Source organism: Labeo rohita, chromosome 13 (genome assembly GCF_022985175.1).
Source record: "Labeo rohita strain BAU-BD-2019 chromosome 13, IGBB_LRoh.1.0, whole genome shotgun sequence".
Taxonomy (NCBI): domain Eukaryota; kingdom Metazoa; phylum Chordata; class Actinopteri; order Cypriniformes; family Cyprinidae; genus Labeo; species Labeo rohita.
The window spans coordinates 31,794,245-31,812,851 of NC_066881.1; the positions used below are offsets into that span (position 1 = coordinate 31,794,245).

General features: G+C 34.1%; 2 protein-coding genes across 2 annotated transcripts; both read left to right on the forward strand.

The window, feature by feature from the left end:
- The first annotated feature begins 574 nt into the window (after positions 1-574).
- Positions 575-1,536, forward strand: olig4 (oligodendrocyte transcription factor 4). The gene has a single exon (XM_051126724.1). It carries the CDS (start codon positions 586-588, stop codon positions 1,339-1,341), a length of 756 nt encoding a protein of 251 aa, XP_050982681.1. The 5' UTR covers positions 575-585; the 3' UTR covers positions 1,342-1,536.
- A 7,621-nt stretch (positions 1,537-9,157) lies between these two features.
- bsdc1 (BSD domain containing 1) lies at positions 9,158-18,200 on the forward strand. Its single transcript, XM_051126300.1, has 11 exons — positions 9,158-9,196; positions 9,939-9,996; positions 11,235-11,351; positions 11,531-11,698; positions 11,848-11,902; positions 11,997-12,112; positions 12,266-12,334; positions 13,533-13,620; positions 13,760-14,179; positions 14,641-14,744; positions 17,455-18,200. Exons 1-11 carry the CDS (start codon positions 9,186-9,188, stop codon positions 17,485-17,487), a joined length of 1,239 nt encoding a protein of 412 aa, XP_050982257.1. The 5' UTR covers positions 9,158-9,185; the 3' UTR covers positions 17,488-18,200.
- The last annotated feature ends 407 nt before the right edge of the window (positions 18,201-18,607 follow it).

Here is an 18,607-nt window from a genome sequence, read left to right on the forward strand (position 1 = left end):
TGCGATAAATTAATTTATCATTGTTAGTTTATTTTAGTTAATGCATTAAGTAAAGTTAACTAATGGAAACTTACTAATAAATACAATTTAGAAATATATATATATTTATAATAAATATAAATATAAATTATAAATTATATATGATATAATTTGAATGTATAATATAGATTTCTCATGATCCAAAAAAGGTTTTATTTTCTTTATGCAGTATATTTTTCACATACATGTGCATGCTAGCTGTTGCAGTTTGTGTGTCTGTGCATATGTGTGTTTTGTGGAGGCGGGGTGTATACAATGCTATTGGGGCAGGGAATGGGTGTGTGGGGGTGAAAGTGTGGCCCCTCTGTCATTGGCTCTGGGCCTAATGTCACATTATGCGTCTCATTGTGCCTTTGTGATGCTGAGGAGTATAAATACAGCCTTCTCAGTGTCCACACACACACTCATTCCTCCTGCAGACCTACGAACTGAGTCCTCAGAGAAAGAAGCTACGATTTACGCTGACTTTTTAAACTTTGAGCAAGTGGATTGTTCTTGAGAAGACTGCAAGTTCTCAACCAAGACTTTACGGAAACAATTTTGAAGATGGATTCTGATGCAAGTTCCACGTGCAGTCGGTCTTCTTCACCCGAGCTGGCTGTGGACTCCAGCTTTTTCTCCAACAAGATGTTTCAAGCTTACTGCGCAGACAGAGAAACAGGACAGCCCAGGTCTGAAAAATCACCACAGAGTGCCGGATCTGGTGGAAAGACCCGCGCACGGGCCGATCTCTCCAAAGACGACCTGCAAGATCTACGACTCAAAGTGAACAGCCGTGAGCGCAAACGCATGCACGACCTCAACCAGGCCATGGACGGGCTCCGAGAGGTGATGCCCTACGCGCAGGGCCCATCCGTACGCAAGCTGTCCAAAATCTCCACTCTGCTTCTCGCCAGAAACTACATCCTCATGCTGTCCAGCTCTCTGGAGGAGATGAAGAAGCTAGTAGGTGATGTTTACGGAGCCAACAGTCAGAGTCACTCGGCTAGACGGGTTCTACCACCAGCTTCGGCTGCTCCGGCATCCCAGTTGCCGCTGCTTTCGCTTGCCCCGTCTCTGCACTCTCTGGTGGGCAGTACTTCTCAGCACACCAGTACACCAACGGTGGCCCATGCCCCTCATTCTCCACCCTCGGCTGCGTATCTGGGTTTCCCTGCTCCACCTCTTCCCACCCTGCTGAAAGACCCTCTGCATCTCTCCAGCGGCTATAGGCATTTTCCCGGCATGCCTTGCCCGTGCTCTCTCTGCCAGCCTCTCCCTGCTTCCACAGCCAGCCTGCACAGCCTCTCCATGGGGAAGTGATTCAGGCGAGGCCCAGGCTCCAGGCCCGGAGTAGGCCGAAGTTAAAATACGGACTTAAGAAGAACTGAAACACATCTGGATGTGTTTCCAGATGTGTTGTATACTTTGTAAATGTCTTGTACAGAATTTCTTTTCTAACAAGCTGCTGCTATTTTTATATCAAAGAATGTTTTGTACTGGTATAGCGTTTTTGAATAGTCACTGTATGAACATATGCGCTTGTATGTTCTCTGTAGCAAAATGGCAATTGAAAACGTATAGTTTTGTTTTTTAAATTAAACATCTATTATTATAATGAAAAATATCCTGATTTTTCGGTGTCTTCATTTGATCAGGTAAACAATCTTTATTAATCTTTAATCGTGCACCTAATTTTAATTAACTTTTAGCAAAAGAGACTTTAAGTGCATTCAAGCTCAAACCCCATGACCTTGGTGTTGCAAGCATCACACTTTACTAGTTTAGAAAGATAAATATTTGCCAGTCTATTGACTTAATTTCAACACAAAGCATTTTGTAAAAATAACTATCAAAACAATTGTACTAATTAGTATATATCATAAAAAAGATGCATAGAAAACTGCATAGAAAATTCTAAAATAAAAATTATAAAAATTTTAAATGAATAATCTTTTATATTTAAAAAAAGAGGTTTAAGCCTCTCCCAAAATCTCATGTATTTATTTTATTTTATTTTATTTTATTTTATTTTATTTTATTTTATTTTATTTTATTTTATTTTATTTTATTTTATTATTTACTGTAGTATGCTTTGCAACTATAAGGAACAATGCACCATTTTACTTATGGGAGATTTTATGACACTAAAGACTGGAGTAATGATGCTGAAAATTCAGCTTTGCATCACAGAAATGAATTGCATTTTAAAATATATTCAAATAGAACATTTTTATGTTATTTTATTTTATTGTATGTAGTATGCTTTGCAGTTATAAAAGACAATGCACCATTTTACTTATGGGAGATTTTATGACAATAAAGACTGGAGTAATAATGCTGAAAATCTTTGCATCACAGGAATGAATTGCATTTTAAAATATATTCAAATAGAACATTTTTATGTTATTTTATTTTATTATTTTTTATTATTATTTTACTGTAGTGTGATTTGCAACTATGAAAAACAATGCAGCATTTTACTTATACTATTTACACAGGATTTTAACATTTTATACAGCATTTTACTTTACTATTCATAATTTTATGTCATTTTTTTTTCTCTTCAATGGTGACCAAATTTATACCAAAGTTAAACATTTATTTTAAAATTGCCAGGCTGTCATTGCAAATAAGAAATTTATTCTTAATTGACTAGCTTGTTCAAATAACAACTTTTTTAGTTGAAGGAATTGTTGGAAATCTATTAAATAATTTGAGAACAATTACTACATTTGAATAAAAAATGTCTTGCCACCCATATTAATTTAAATGAAGCTAACATAAATATGAAATAATGAGGTGCTAAAATTAAAAATTGGCAGCTGCTCATCTGTCCTGAAATCATATGTCAGTGTTTATATGTGTCAATGTGTTTCATGATATATATGAATATAAAATGAGTCCATATGCTTTCTTCCTGCACCATTAACGCAATATTGCCTGCACCATGTTTATGTTTTTAGCATATGCTAACAAACACAGGCATCATTTCAGCCCGCTATAAAGCGTTGCCTTTGGACTGAACCATCTGTACCGAGACTAGTTAATGTATGAAAAAGAAAGGCAGCCAGACCGCTCGGAGCCCGGGGCCTACTCTCACCCATCAATCAGAGAGCGAGAGACGCAAGCTGTCGCCAGGTTGGCGCGTCAGCATTGTGCAGCACACGCAGGGGACGGCCAGCGCTTCTTTTCATGTTAGTGCAGGAAGATTTGTCACTGTCCAATAAAGCTGTGATCATATTCAGGCCGTCCTCACTGGGAGTCGTTTTCATGAGAGGCTCTGACAGCTGTGCACACCATCATTTGTTAGCTGGAGAGATCATTTGACTTTTCAGACTTTATGATATGACCAATGGTTTAAGATGAAGGTGTGAAATATTAGGCACAATGCACTTGAAATTTATGGATTGTAGTAAATTCCACTTTTTTTGTTTTTGTATTTAAAACATTAAGAATGCATTAAATGAATCAGTGACATTAAAGACACTTATAATGATTCAGAAAGTTACTAGTTTAAATCAGCTTTCTATTCATTAAATAAAATTCATCAAAAATATTAAGCAAACAACTGTTTTTTTCAACAGTTTTTTCTTGAGCAGCAAATCGGCATATTAGAAACATTTCTGAAGGATCATATGACACTGAAGACTGGAGTAATGATGCTGAAAATTCAGCTTTGAATCACAGGAATAAATTACATTTGAAAATATATTCAAATAGAAAATAGTTGTTTGAAATTGTAATAGTTCACAATATTACTGTTTTTACTGTATTTATGATCAAATTAATGTAGCATTGATGAGCAGAAGAGACCTAAAAATCATAGTTCAAAAACATTTGACTGTTAGTGTATATGTATAGCCTAAAAAGCAAAATAATATTATTTAGTATTAATTTAGTGTTTTTTTTTTTTTTAATATTATTTAAATACTATTATTTTATACTACTTTTATTTTATTATACTTTTGTTTTAATTTTAGCTTAAGTTTCATTAATTCTGTGGGCTTTTTGTCACTTTTATTTATTTATTTTTATATATATTTCTATAAATCTTTTGATTTATTTTTATTTTTATTTCAGTTTTAGGTTTAAAAATGAGAGTTTTTTTAACTTTAACTTATTTTATTTCCGTTTGTCAGCAAGATCAACAGAGGATATAGTTGAAAAGTGTTTCAAGTTATTTTTTCCCATCTAATATTTGTATTTAACTCTATTTTAGATCTATAGAAAAAAAAAAAAAAAAAAAAACTTTTTTAGTTTCAGTCTTTGGTAAGTTTAATAAGTTTTTTACTTTTAAACTTTTTTTTGTGAACAATGTTTATTGCAATTCATGTTTTAATAATAATAATAAAAGCACAAGGGTGAATAATATATAAGGGTATATATTATATACCCTTAGGACAATTATATATATTATTTTATAAATACTCTATTTAATTGATGCATATAGTATAAATGCATAAGGCCTCATCATACACTAAAATTTAGAACTGAAATAATGTTGGGAGTTCAAAACAAGTGCAATTCTATGGCTATGGCCAGCATCGGCTACATTTCATTAGTTACCCCTGAGCAGAATTTGGATTTTCTGGTGGCTCAAGTTTACCCTAAAATCATGTTTAGCCTAATGCACTTACAATAGAAGTCAAGCAAGGCATTCCTGAGAGCAATAGAGCAGAAATATGTCATTAACATTTACAGTAATATTTTACATTTATGCATTTAGCAGAGGCTTTTATCCAAAACATTTTACAAAAGTGGCATAAAAGCATGCTTTTATTATAAAAGCATGGTTTATTATAGCGGAAAGCTTTGCTTTATAGACTTCTATTTTAACCGCATTAATATACATGCTAATATGCACAGTTTTAGTGCAAAGGCAGTGGATTTTAGGCTCTATGCATGGTACCTTGAATGGCTTCTTTGCTTTAACACACCATGGTACAACACTCTCAAAAATATTTTAAAAATTTTAAAAATCTGAAGAGCTTTTTTACACAATGAAGAACTTTCTGTGGAATGGAAATGTTCCATGAAGTTCTTCATGGAATGCAAATAATGAGTCTTTCTTTTTAAGAGTGCAGTTTACTGAGGCTGAAGCACACACTCCTAAAAATAAAGGTTCCAAAAGAACATTTTTGCAGCGAAGAACCATTTTTGGTTCCTCAAAGAACAGTTCTTAAAAGAACTGTTACTTCTTAATGTGAAGAACATATTAAATCCAGTGCATTTTTGTACTTGAAATCTTCATTTGTGCTAAATCCTTTTATACACACACGCACGCAGTTTGAGACTGTATTTCTCAAGAGCTAAATCAAGCGTGAAAAATACACATTTCTCCTCGCAGGAATCCCGGGCCGACAACTGAAAGATCAGAGGAGAGATGAAGAGATGTGTCTCCTCTCCTCCTCTGCTCTCCTCCCTCTCTCTCTCACCCTAAATGGAGGAAGACAATAGCACTCGCTCAGAGCACAAAGAGAGGGCGCAGGGGGCAGCCCGTAACACAGCCCCCTCTTTTTTTGGTTTCTTCTCGATGCGGTAACCGGCCCGGTCGGCCTGCAGAGGGCCCTGACACTCCAACGCCAACACAAAGGCCCTTAGCTCCTTATTTATGGGCCCATTGACAGCGCTAAAGAGCTCCTGTCAGGGGCCTGCTCGCAGTCAGCTGGTGAACGTCCCAGCGGGGGGAGGCAGCTGCCATCCTGCCCGGAGAAGAAGCTCCCTCTGCGGGTCCCCGTGTCCCTGCGGCCCCCCTGAGTCAGGGCCCCCCCTCCAGGTCCCAGGCACAGGTGGGTATGGGAAGCTGAACACATTGTGGGGATTACTGGGAGCTGTGGCCCGGCCTGCTGCACGGGGATAATTAGACACATTGACTTGTGCAAAGCTGGTGTTTCCTGATTGGGGGCAGATGGTAACGGTCCATAGAGAGATAACAGCAGGGTATGTATCTGTATGTGAACGCTTGTTAGGGAAAGGTACAGACACACATAGGCAAGCATACGAACATATGTAGGTTTTCCTATTTTTTTTTTTTTTTTTTATAGTCTTCTATGTCAGACACTGTAATGTTACCTTTTTATTTTCATTTTAAAAACAGTAATACTGTAAAAAAAATATTACAATTGTTTAATACATATATTTTTTTTTTATAATTATAAGATTTTTAAAATGTGTTTTTTGCACACCATATTTTTTATCAAATAAATTGTTTAAAAATACAGTAACAACAGTAAAATTGTGAAATATTATTGCAACTTACGATATATATATATATATATATATATATATATAGTTTTTGAAAGAAGTTTCTTGTTTTCAAAAGCCTCATGCAATATTATTAATTTTTTTTACTGTATTTTTTTTTCAAATAAATGTGTTTGTTGAAAATACAGCAAAAACGGTAATATTTTTTAAAATATTACAATTCAAAATAACTTCATAACTTTCTACAATTTACAATCGAATGTCTAATGCATTCAGCATGCTGTTTTTTTTTACTGTGTTTTGATCAAATCCTCTATTTGCTAAAGCAAATTACAGTAAAAATGGTAATATTTATTTAATATTAGTTTAAAATAACCTAGTTTTTTTTTTTTTTTTTTTTTTTTTTTTTTTACAATTTACAATCTAATGTTGTCTAATGCATGCAGCATGCAATGTTTTTTTCTATTTGCTAAAATACAGTAAAAACAGTAAACTTGTGAAATATTATTAGTTAAAGTAACTTTTATATATACACAGATTTTCTGTAATAATTTTTTTTCTAATGTTCTTTTTTTTAAGTTGGTTACCAAAGCACCCAGCATACAATATTATTATTTTTTTTAACTGTATTTTTGATCAAATAAATGCATGCATTTGTTCACAAATAAAGTAAAATTGTGAAATATTATTACAACTTAAAATAACTATTTTTATTTATTTATTTATTTTTACTTATTTGAACATATATTAAAAAGTCATTTATGGTTACCAAGGCACCCAGCATGAAATATCATTATTTTTAATGTGTTTTTGATCAAATAAATGCATTTATTTGAACAAATACAGTAAAATTTTAAAATATTATATCTTTTTATATTTGAATATATTTTAAGAAGTAATTTGTTCCTGTGATCAAAGCTGAATTTTCAGTATTACGTCTTCAGTGTCACATGATCCTTCAGAAATCATTTTAATATGCTGATTTGATTTCTTATTATTATCAATGTTGAGAACAATTGTATTTATTTTTTATATTTTTGTGGAAACTGTGATAGATTTTTCTCTAGATTTTTAAAATAAAATTTTATATATTTTTTGTATATATGGAACAACATAAGTGAAAGTAAATTATGTCATTTACCATTTTTCCCCAATGTATAAAACTTTATTTAGACAGATCCAATCTGTCTGGGATTGAACCAGCTTGTAAGTGGTTACATGAAATCTCGTTCTCTCTTCTTGTGTTTTTGGGGCCTGATGATACTTCTGCAATCTGTTCAGAATGTGACATAGCAGGATCATCTAATCAATACATGAAAACGCCTTCTGCGGCCCCAGATTCAGACTGACAGAGTTAATTAGGGAACCAAAGGTCCCAATTAGTGGGATTGGGGAGCATTTGGGGGACATATTGTGGAACACACGCACATATTGCTCAGGGACGCTTCAATTAAGAGAGAGGCAGCGCTCAGACGACGGCAACGCTGACCCGGTGACATCCTGTTAAACCTCACTTCCTGTCAGCCACTCAGTGCTCAGTGACAAGCAAAACACAGCTGGGACTGGGGTCACACATGTATATAATGTGAGGGGTCCGGGGCCTCAGGTGCGCAGTTAAGCACTCCCATTAGGACTCAATCCATATGGGCTGTTCTGAATTCTAATGAGGTGATAAACTCCTCGTGTCAATTCCATTATGAGCAAATTCATTTCTTGATTATGTGTAACAGAGTGACGAGACAAACTCTCTCCCATGAGACTTCATGCCGTCTATAATTTTTTTTTTTCAGTCCTCTAAACTATGAGACAGATAACTAAGATCCTGATTTTGACCCAGTGAAGCTTAAAATTCTGGCAAATTTAACATTTTAACAATTTAAAAAACAAATAACACTATTATATACACTACCGTTCAAACGTTTGCGGTCAGTAAGACTTGTAATAGTCTTTAAAGAAGTCTCTTATGCTCATCAAGGCTGCATTTATTTGATTAAAAATATAGAAAAAAAAACAGTAATATTGCAAAATGTTTTTACAATATAAAATAATGTTTTTTTATTTTAACATACTTTAAAATAGAATTTATTCCTGTGATGAAAAGCTGAATTTTTATCAACTGTTACTCCAGTCTTAAGTGTCACATGATCCTTCAGTGTTTTTATTATTAGAATGATCAATGTTGGATTCTTTGCTGCCAAATATTTTTTGAACCTGTGATTTTTTTTTTTTTTTTTTTTTGCAGGATTCTTTCATGAATAACAAGTTTAAAAAGTACAGTGTTTATTCAAAATATAAATATTTTATAACAATGTAAATTATTTATTATTAACTTTTAATAAACTTTTAATTATTAACTTAATACATCCTTGGTGAATACAAGTATTCATTTCTTTAAAAAAAAAAAAAACTTTTGAACGGTAGTGTATATCTTTTTTAAAACGACATTTACTTATTTTTAATTTATAGTCATCCTAGAGGACAGAAAAATTGTTATAAATTAAAATCACCCATATATTTATTTCTTTTACAGGATGTTCATACTTTAAAACAGTTCATGAAATTCAAAGTACTTTATATATTTTTTTTTTTTTTTATATATAGCGCTAAATATATATAATAAATATATAAAGTTTTTTATTTTAATCAAATGTGTCTATTGTAGCGTTTGATTGTTGCTTTTGGCGGCCCCTACAGGCCGCCAGTGTAATGACAGGTGTTTTCGCGTTTCATCACAAAACTTGATCCTTTGCGGTTGCCTTACTCCGCAGTGTTACGCGAAAATATTTTAACAAACGAAATAACGCATATTTTTTCTTTTTAGCGCAAGCTGATGTTTTATACCATTCTTAAAATAATTAATAAATTATCTCCGCTTTGTTTAATGCGGTGTTTATGAATATTATTTTGATGCGCTGGTGAGGTCAGAGTTCAGGCCATACTGATGTCGTCATGCGCTGAAGATGGCAGACGGGTGAGTTTACAGCACACAAATGTTCGCTTTATTATTTTAAATCACAATATAAATCATTTCTTGTCATTTAGCAACGTTAATTTCACTCGGAAGAGTGTATGTCCGCATTAAAGAGATGTTTGTGGTCTTTTTTAAATGATGAGTTTTATTGGCGGATGTGAAGGAGGAAGTCAGACGGGTTTGTTTACAAAAATATCACACAGTCATGAACAAAAAAAAACATGTTACAGACATCGTTAGTAATGATAATATTTATATAAACCCATCTCATATAAACATAAAACGAACATAGATTATGTATATCACAGTAAAGGAGTGAAATGACATGGACAGATATTGAATTGAAGGTTTCATAAAGCTCGTATGTCACAGATTGTTCCAGACTGCCGAGCTGGAGAGATCAAACTGTTCACACACACATTACCATTTATTGATGATTGATTATATTAATCATTCATATGCTGTACTTCTTAATACCTGCATTAAATACGTCGTAGATCAAATCTAATAAAATATTTTTTGATTTTAAGTACTATAGTCACAATTATGTATTTTCTTGACATTTATTTTTGACAATTAAGGATGTTTAGAGATATTTCTATAGAAATAGAAAGGCTGTCAACACAAGCGTATTCATATTTAACGTTATAGAGTTCTAAGGATAGTTCATAACAGCATTTACTTGTGTGTATCATCTTGTGTCATGATTATTAGTGATTTGAGTCATGTATGATGATTGCAGGGAAGGAGGATGGTGGGGAGGCTGGCTGACACACAGCTTCCAGGCCGTTAAAGACAAGGTGAGACAAATCCAGACCACAATCCGGATCAGATCCAGTGTATGCTTACCATATGGATAATGCTAAAATGTTTTACAAATCCCTCAGTAATATGTTTGGGAAAAGTAATGATTGATCTGTGCTTACAAGCAGTGGCAGAAGTTGTGAAACCATTAGTTAGGTGCTTCTGTTTTGCATTATTTTATAATGGAATAAAAATGTTTTGGTCGTACATTAACAGCATAACAATGTTTAATGAAATAACTGAACTGAAAAACATTTTTTTTTAGTGTTTACATATGTCCTCCTTAAACAATGCCTAATTCCAGGTTTAGATGAAAATAAATCCCATATTGTTAATGTGTAACCACATTTATAGACCCAAATGTAGTTTAAAATAAGTTTAACGGCATGTAATCATAAATAGTACATTTGTTTTCTTGTTGTGTAATATTTTGTACAAACTATTTGTTGACCCTGCATTACATTTGGTTTTAGTCATGCCTGAACTTGTAATAAAATTAATTTATGTGAATATTTATTGTTTATATTTATGAACATTTTATATATATATATATATATATATATATATATATATATTATTTACATGAATAGTGATCAGATTTTATGTCAATTTACAATATTCATTAGCAAAATGTATGTTGACCATACATCACATTTTGTTTCAGTCTTGTCTGTATGTGTATTAAAATAAATGTCTGTGAATATTTCTATGAATATTTGTGACCCTGTACCACAAAAACATCATAAGGGTAAATTTTTTTAAATTCAGATTTAAACATCATCTGCAAGCTGAATAAATAAGCTTTTTATTGATGTATGGTTTGTTGTTGACAGTATTTGGCTGAGGTATAACTATTTGAAAATCTGGAATCTGAGGGTGCAAAAAAACAAAAAAGTAAATACTGAGAAAATCACCTTTAAAGTTGTCCAAATGAAGTTTTTAGCAGAGCATATTACTAATCAAAAATTAAGAAAAATTTACAAAATATTTTCATTGAACATGGTCTTTCTTTACTTAATATCCTAATGATTTTTGGCATAAAAGAAAAATTTTGACCCATACAATGTATTATTGGCTATTGCTACAAATATACCTGTGCTACTTAAGACTGGTTTTGTAGTCCAGTGTCACATTTAATGTTGATTTGTATGATTATATTTAAAATTAATATTAGTATTCATAAAATTAAAATTTCTGTGGATATTAATCATAAAATGATTGTTTGTCTCAACAGTCAGCTGAGGCGTATGAGTTTATCAAACGGGACCTGACAGAATTCTCCAGCGTGGTCCAACATGACACGGCATGCTCCGTTGTTGCAACAGCGAATGCCATTAAGAGCAAACTGGCAGTAAGTATACAATTTTACAACACGCCAAAACAATGTTAATGCTTACCTTCGTACCCTGTTTAGTCAGTGTTTACTCTTCAGTGCTAAAGTTAAACATAACATCTCTTTAGTTTACTAGGTAGATGCAAACCCTAACCACTAATGATAGTTTATAAACTCTTTTGTTTTGTTTTTTTTAGGTGGAAAGTTCATCAGAAGCCACGGAAAAGGTGAAGAAGGGCATTTCGAATATTCTGGGTGTGATTACAGACACTTTAGCCCCTCCCCCAGACAAGACCATTGACTGTGATGTCATCACGCTGGTAGCCACTCCAGCAGGCACAACAGAGGTGTATGACAGCAGCAAGGTCAGTCACATCCAGAAAAAAAAAAAAATATATATATATATATATATATGTGTATATATAATAGGTTAAATACATACATCATGTTTATACGTATCTGTAGAGTTTTATTAACATGTATTATTAAATACGCGTTCTATATTTCCTCTCAGGCTCGACTCTACAGTCTTCAAGCGGACCCTGCTACATACTGCAATGAGCCTGATGGTGTGTAAATGCTTCATGTTTTCTCTGTATCTCCAACAAGAATGTGTTTTTGAGATTTTTAATGTGTATCACATATATTTTTTTCTCTTTCCAGGCCCTCCACAGCAGTTTGATGCCTGGTTGTCCAGTTTCACACTGGAAGAGAGAAAAGCCGAGATCTCTGAACTGCTGGTCAACAGTCCCGCCATAAGAGCTCTTTATACTAAAATGGTATAATGCACCCTTTAATTTACTTCCTTACTGACCCTGACTGGTCTGTTAATGTCTACATAATAATTTATATAATAATACAAATTATATAATTATAACATTTATATATAATTTATATAATAAATGTCCATTAATTTGCCGTGTTCATATCAGGTGCCAGCGGCAGTGGCTCATTCAGAGTTTTGGCAGCGGTACTTCTATAAAGTGTTCCAGCTGGAGCAGGTACAGCAGATCTGTCTAACACTGACCCTTGAGCTGAAATCAGGCTTATGAGCTTATCTGAACACACACAGCTCAGCTCTTTAAACAACATAATGACATCAGTACATGACATCAGAGTCACAGGAAACTTACCAGCACAACACTTTCTTCTGTTGAAGTTTCGTATTTGTTCTAGATGTGATACCAAAGACACATTCAGCCGTCAGTTAAAGATTAACATTGTGGCACCATCTGCTGGTCATTTATGCAATGGGTTTGCAGTCTTTTGGTGTAGGGCAGTGGTTCTAAAAAGGGAATATGAATATTTACTCATCCTTACATCATCCAAGATGTAAATGAATTTGTTTGTTCATGGGAACAAATTTGGAGAAATGTATTTATTTAACATTGTCACTTGCTCTTCAGTGGAGTGAATGGGTGCCGTTAGAATGATAGTTCAGAATGATAGTAACTGTGGGCTAACTTTGGGTGAATTATTTCTTTCATTGTCCAGCACAGTAATCAAAAGCCTCCTATATATTTATAAGTTGTTTTTTTTTTTTTTTTTTTTAATGTTTTAGATTACTTTAATACATAATTTAATAAATACATTTAAAAATCATTTTAAGTCACACTAAAGCCCCCTGTTGGTCTGAAAATGCACCTGTGCATTAATTATAATATATAATAATTTATTGTAATTTCTATAATGCCTAGTGTGTTACGCATTTATTTCTTAGCCAAAGTACAAACTTCACCATTTTCAGTTGTAAAAATCCACCAAATCCAGATTCAGAATTCCTGATTTCAGAAGCACTCTCGCTTTATTGAAAATAACTATGAATCAAACCAAAGTAATTAAATCAAATCAAATTAATAAACATATTCTGTTTGTGACTTAATACTTAATGTGCAGTAATATTGTGTACAGTAAAGGTTTGTTTGATTTAAAGCAATACTTCACCCAGAAATGAAAATTCTCTCATCATTTACTTACCCTTATGTCGCTCCAAAACTGTATGTAAATCACTAATGCTGGTCCTATATGTTCTCATAGGAGGATACCAATTAATATGTTTTTTGTTTTAATGAGTTGGCATTAATGTCTGTGTAGCGGCCAGCTTTTTAAAGGGTTGTACAGCTCCTTTTAACATGACTATATTTATAAAACGGCACAGCCTAATGTTTATTTCATTTATTTAAAATGTGTGTGTTGTAGGAGGAGGCCAGAAGGGTAGCGCTAATACAGAGAGCAGAGCAGACGGATCATTCTGAGAGCCTTGGTTGGGAGGAAGAGGACGAAGAAGGTTTGACTGAAATATGTAGACTTTAGTGCTGTTTGTTTGGATCTTTATATTGGAAAGTGTTAAGCATACTAACTAGATTGCTATTTGCCGTTTATTTGCGTTCTTTGTGTTTCTTTATCACTGTTTTCTCTCTCTCTAGGTGAGTTTCTTGGGGCCACGTCTTCATCTCGCTTAGATTTCACACCGCCTGTTGAAGAAGCGCGAGTCCCCTCGGTAAGGATAGAGACCACCCCTGAAAGCTCCTCACCCCCTCAAGTGGTGGTTTCTACAAGCAACGTAGCATCAGACGTCACTCCCTCCGTAAGCAGCGACAGCGTCAGCCTTCCCACCCAGATCGAGAACCAAGCGGACTCTGTCACCATCAGAGTCACACAGCCATCGCCCGCTGCAGATGAGGTCTCTCAGAAACTCTCAGAGGCCAGTCTACAGGAGACATTCCCAGAGGAGCGACCCACACAGCGCGAAGAACCTGCCAGAGAGGATGTAGCTCAAGATCTCAGAGTGTTTGAGCTCAACTCAGACAGCGGCAAATCCACACCCTCCAATAACGGCAAGAAAGGTGAGAGGAAACAGGAAGGATTTTAATGATTCTTTTAGAATCTTAAATTTGTTTTGTTTGTTTTGTTTTGTTTGTTTTGTTTTGTCACCAGCACAGCATGGCAGGTTTCTGTTAATATACACTTAAGCAGTCAGTAAGATTTTTTCAGATTTTTTATTTTTTAAAGAAATTGAATTTTTTTTTTTTTTTTTTTTTTTAGCAAGGATGAATGATGAAATGTGGACAGTAAAGACATTTATAATTACTTTATATAATTGTTATTATTACAGAATATTTATATTTCAAATAAATGCTGTTTTATTATTAAAAATATAAATAACATTTTCTTTAAAAATTTGTCAGCAGCACAACTGTTTTTTTTTTAGCGATTAATAAAAAATGTTTCGAGTAGCACAATTTTTTATGAATGAAGTATTGAATGCTGATGTTATGTCTGCTCTGTGTGTTTGTGCACATTGTAGGTTCAAGTACAGATGTGAGTGAGGACTGGGAAAAGGATTTTGATCTGGATATGACAGAAGAGGAGGTTCAGATGGCTTTGTCTAAAGTAGACGCAACAGAAGAGGTTTGTTCTTCATGACAGTTAATGAAGTAGAAATGGTGAAGACCTTTACACCATGTTTAGAAATAATAATATTTTACTTCATATTTTCTGGCTGTGATTAGACAGTGACTACACTGTGTTTTTTTTATTGGTAGATGCCTGTATTCAAGGCAAAGTATTTGTTTATATCTGAGTATATATATGAGTTTATATATGACCAGTTCAGAGTTCTTGTTTTAGTCGATTGATGTATGAGTAAGTGACCCCATTACAGTTTTCTAGGACACATCAGGATGCTTTAGCATTTACAAGTCAAGTCACATTTATATAGTGCTATATTCAATACAGATTGTGTCAAAGCAGCTTTACATTGTTAAACAGGAAAATAACAGAAAAATGACGCAAGCTCCATCAAATGAGACAAATTCAAATTCTTCTGTAAAGCAGCTTTATCAGACTAATAGTGTCATTATTCAGCTCCAGACAGTTCAATAACTGTCTAAAGTTCATCAGTTATGAAACAGGTTCACTTCAGTGATAAGCAGCTCTGCTGAAGACAGCAGTGTTGAGATTTTTCTTAAGTCGGTTCAGTGTTCAATAAGTGTCAGTGTTGCAAAATTTGTCAAATATGAACAAACTAGATTCAGTTATGAAGCAGCTCTGCAGAATCCAATAGTGTCATTATTTAACTTGTTTAAATTCAAGTTCAAATGTTGCTCCATTTCTGCAAACACTGAGTTTGAGCTGCTTATAATGTGATTATTCTATTTTTTAAATATTTTCATTATTTTATATACAGTGCCCTCCACTAATATTGGCACCCTTGGTAAATATGAGCAAAGGTGGCTGTAAGAATAAATCTGCATTGTTTATCCTTTTAATCTTTCATTCAAAAAATTCACAATATTCTAACCTATCATTTAAGTAAAACCATGGAAAGCAGGGGGAAAATCTCTTTATGAAATAAATGTTTTTCTGTAGTTCATGTTGACCACAATTATTGGCACCCAATTATTGCAATGTCCTTTATTCAAGATAACAACTCTGTGTTTTCTTCTTTAATGCCTGAAGAGTTTGGAGAACACCTGACAAGAGATCAGTGACCATTCCTTCATACAGAAACTCTTCAGATCCTTTAGTTTCCCAGCTCCATGCTGGTGCTTCTTCTGTTCAGTTCACCTCACGCATTTTCTATAGGGTTCAGGTCAGGCAAATGGGACGGCCATGGCAGAAGCTTCATTTTATGCTCAGTGACACATTTTTGTGTTGATTTTGATGTTTGATTTGGATCACTGTCCTGATGGAAGATCCAACCAAAGCTCATTATAGAACTTCTAACAGATGCAGTCAGGTTTACATTTTTTATCTGTTGGTATTTGCTAGAATCCATGATGCCATGTATCTGAACAAGATGTCCAGGACCTCTGGCAGAAAAATAAGCCCACAACATTAAAGATCCAGCAGTATATTTAACCGTGGGCATGGGGTACTTTTTGTACCAAACCTATTGTTTGCTGCCAGAAAGCTCTTTTTTTTAGTTTCATCTGACCACAGAAGCCATTCCCATTTGAAATTCAAGTTGTGTCTGACAACTGAATGTGCTGGAGTTTGTTTTTGGATGAGCAAGGAGGATTTTTCTTAAAACCCTCCTGAACAACATGTGGTGACGTAGGGGCTGTTTGAATTTTTTTTTTTTAGTCTTTTGGCCCCAAGACTCAACTAATCTCTGCAATTCTCCTACTGTGATCCTTGGAGAATCTTTGGACACTTAAACTCTCCTCTTCACCATGCATTAGGACGATATAGACATGCGTCCTTTTCCAGGCAGATTTGTAACATCTTTAGTTTAATTTGAATTCTTAATTATTGTCCTAATGATGGAAATTTGGATTTTCAATCCTTTAGCTCTTTCCTTACAGCCATTTTCTATTTTGTGAAGCTCAACAATCTTGTTCTGCACATCAGAACTATATTATCTGGTTTTATTCCTTGTGATGGATGATTAAGGAAATTTGGCCTTTGTGCTCCTCATATTTATAATCCTGTGAAACAGGAAGTTATAGCTGGACAATATCATACTCCTAGTCCTTCTAATGTGCTAAATAAATGCAAATATGAATGGGAATATACTTATTATTTTACTCATTATAATTTCTAAGGGTGCCAATAATTGTGCCCAACATGCATATGAGAAAAACATTTATTTCATAACGTAAGTTTCCCCCCACTTTTAATTGTTTTACTTCAATGAAATTTAGCATTTTGTGAATTTTTTTGAATGTAAGATCATAAAGATAAACAAAGCAGATTTATTTTCATAGCCGTCTTTGCTCATATTTACCAAGGGTGCCAATATTAGTGGAGGGCACTGTAGATATGTTATTAGAATTGTAATATTTCTTATTTTAATATTTTTATTTAGTAGTAAAAATAATAATAATTATTAGTCATATCAATACAAAATTTGTCAAAATTGTGCCAACTTGTGCAGAAAAATCGCAATTGGATGTTTGGCCCAAATTGCGTAGCCATAGGCATTACGTAATATTAAATGGTATTTAAAACCAAAGTTTTATTAAAGACCTCAAAGTCTCTCGAGTGATTCGATCACAAACCGTTTTGGATTTTGCACTACATTGCCTATATCTATTTGAGATCTGATCACCCGAGAGGAATGGCAACACCAGGTGCAGTAATAAATTCAGTTTTCATTATTTTATTTCTTTACCAGTTGGAAGATGAGGACTGGGAGAACTGGGAGTGAGAATCTGGTGGAGGGAATTCTGGCTCGATATCGACGTGAGACGTTGCTGTTCCCAAAGTGAACCATGCTTAATATATATAACTTCTAGTCTACGGCCACACCTGCTCATTCAACCAGTCGAGTGAGCGGATCACCTCCTGTGAATGAAATTTACATGCTAGCTAAACACGTGTCCACCAAGCAGTCATCTGAAGTGATGAGGTGATCTGGTCTCACTCTGGCTGTCCTAAAAATGACCTGCGGTGAAACACTAAGACTGATTAGAGGAAGCATGTATCAGTTAATAAGGAGAGGTCATCTCGCAATGCCATTTGTACCTGCCGTATGTACATTAATGTTATTCTTCTTTGGAGATTTCAGTGGGAGAATGCAAATTAACTGCCAGGGCTCCTGATTAGCTGTAATCTATAAAGTTGTTCATCATTCTTATAGGATTAGAAAATAATCCTTCACATGATAAATATATGTAAGTTATGTTTCAGTTTTTTTTTTCTCTGGCATATAGGCTTCTTTTTGTTTTTTTGAATTAGCTTCTCTTGAGATACTAACACCTTTAATCTTATGCAAGTTTCTCTAGCATTGAGAATTGAAATGGACAGATGCTTCATTCATTCTGCTGATGCTCCATGGCCTTGTTCAGTGTTGTGTGGATTGAAAAAAATGTCATGCAAAAGTTACAAAAAAAGTACTTTCACTAAATGCACCTCTTGTTCCTTTGCTGTCCACTTTATTTCCCTCTCCATGTCTTCATCTTCTCATAGTCTGAAGTTGTAAATGTAATATATCGGTGCTCAGCATTTCCTCCAGATGATCATTGATCACTTGGCTTACTCTAGGTAATTTATGGATCATTTGAGTTCTCATTTGCCTCTTAAATAACACCTTGTATCAATATAGGTTTAAATGCAGGCCAATATATTGGGTGATTTGATTTAAGGTAAGGCTCATCTTTTGGTGAATGCAACCTCCAGACTGAATCATATTATCTAAATCTCTTGCATGCTGCATCTCTACAGTGACCTTTACTTTGATTATAATCTCTGACATATTTGAAAATGGGTCTCAAGCTGTCAATACTTTTTACAGTTATATTGTCCTCTATTTTTCCAATGAACATCAC

Coding starts and splice junctions, on each gene's coding strand:
- olig4 (XM_051126724.1), top strand. CDS start 586: ATGGATTCTGATGCAAGTTCCACGTGCAGTCGGTCTTCTTCACCCGAG.
- bsdc1 (XM_051126300.1), top strand. Junction 12,335..13,532: donor AAGTGTTCCAGCTGGAGCAG/GTACAGCAGATC, acceptor TGTGTGTTGTAG/GAGGAGGCCAGAAGGGTAGC. Junction 14,745..17,454: donor AAGTAGACGCAACAGAAGAG/GTTTGTTCTTCA, acceptor TTTCTTTACCAG/TTGGAAGATGAGGACTGGGA.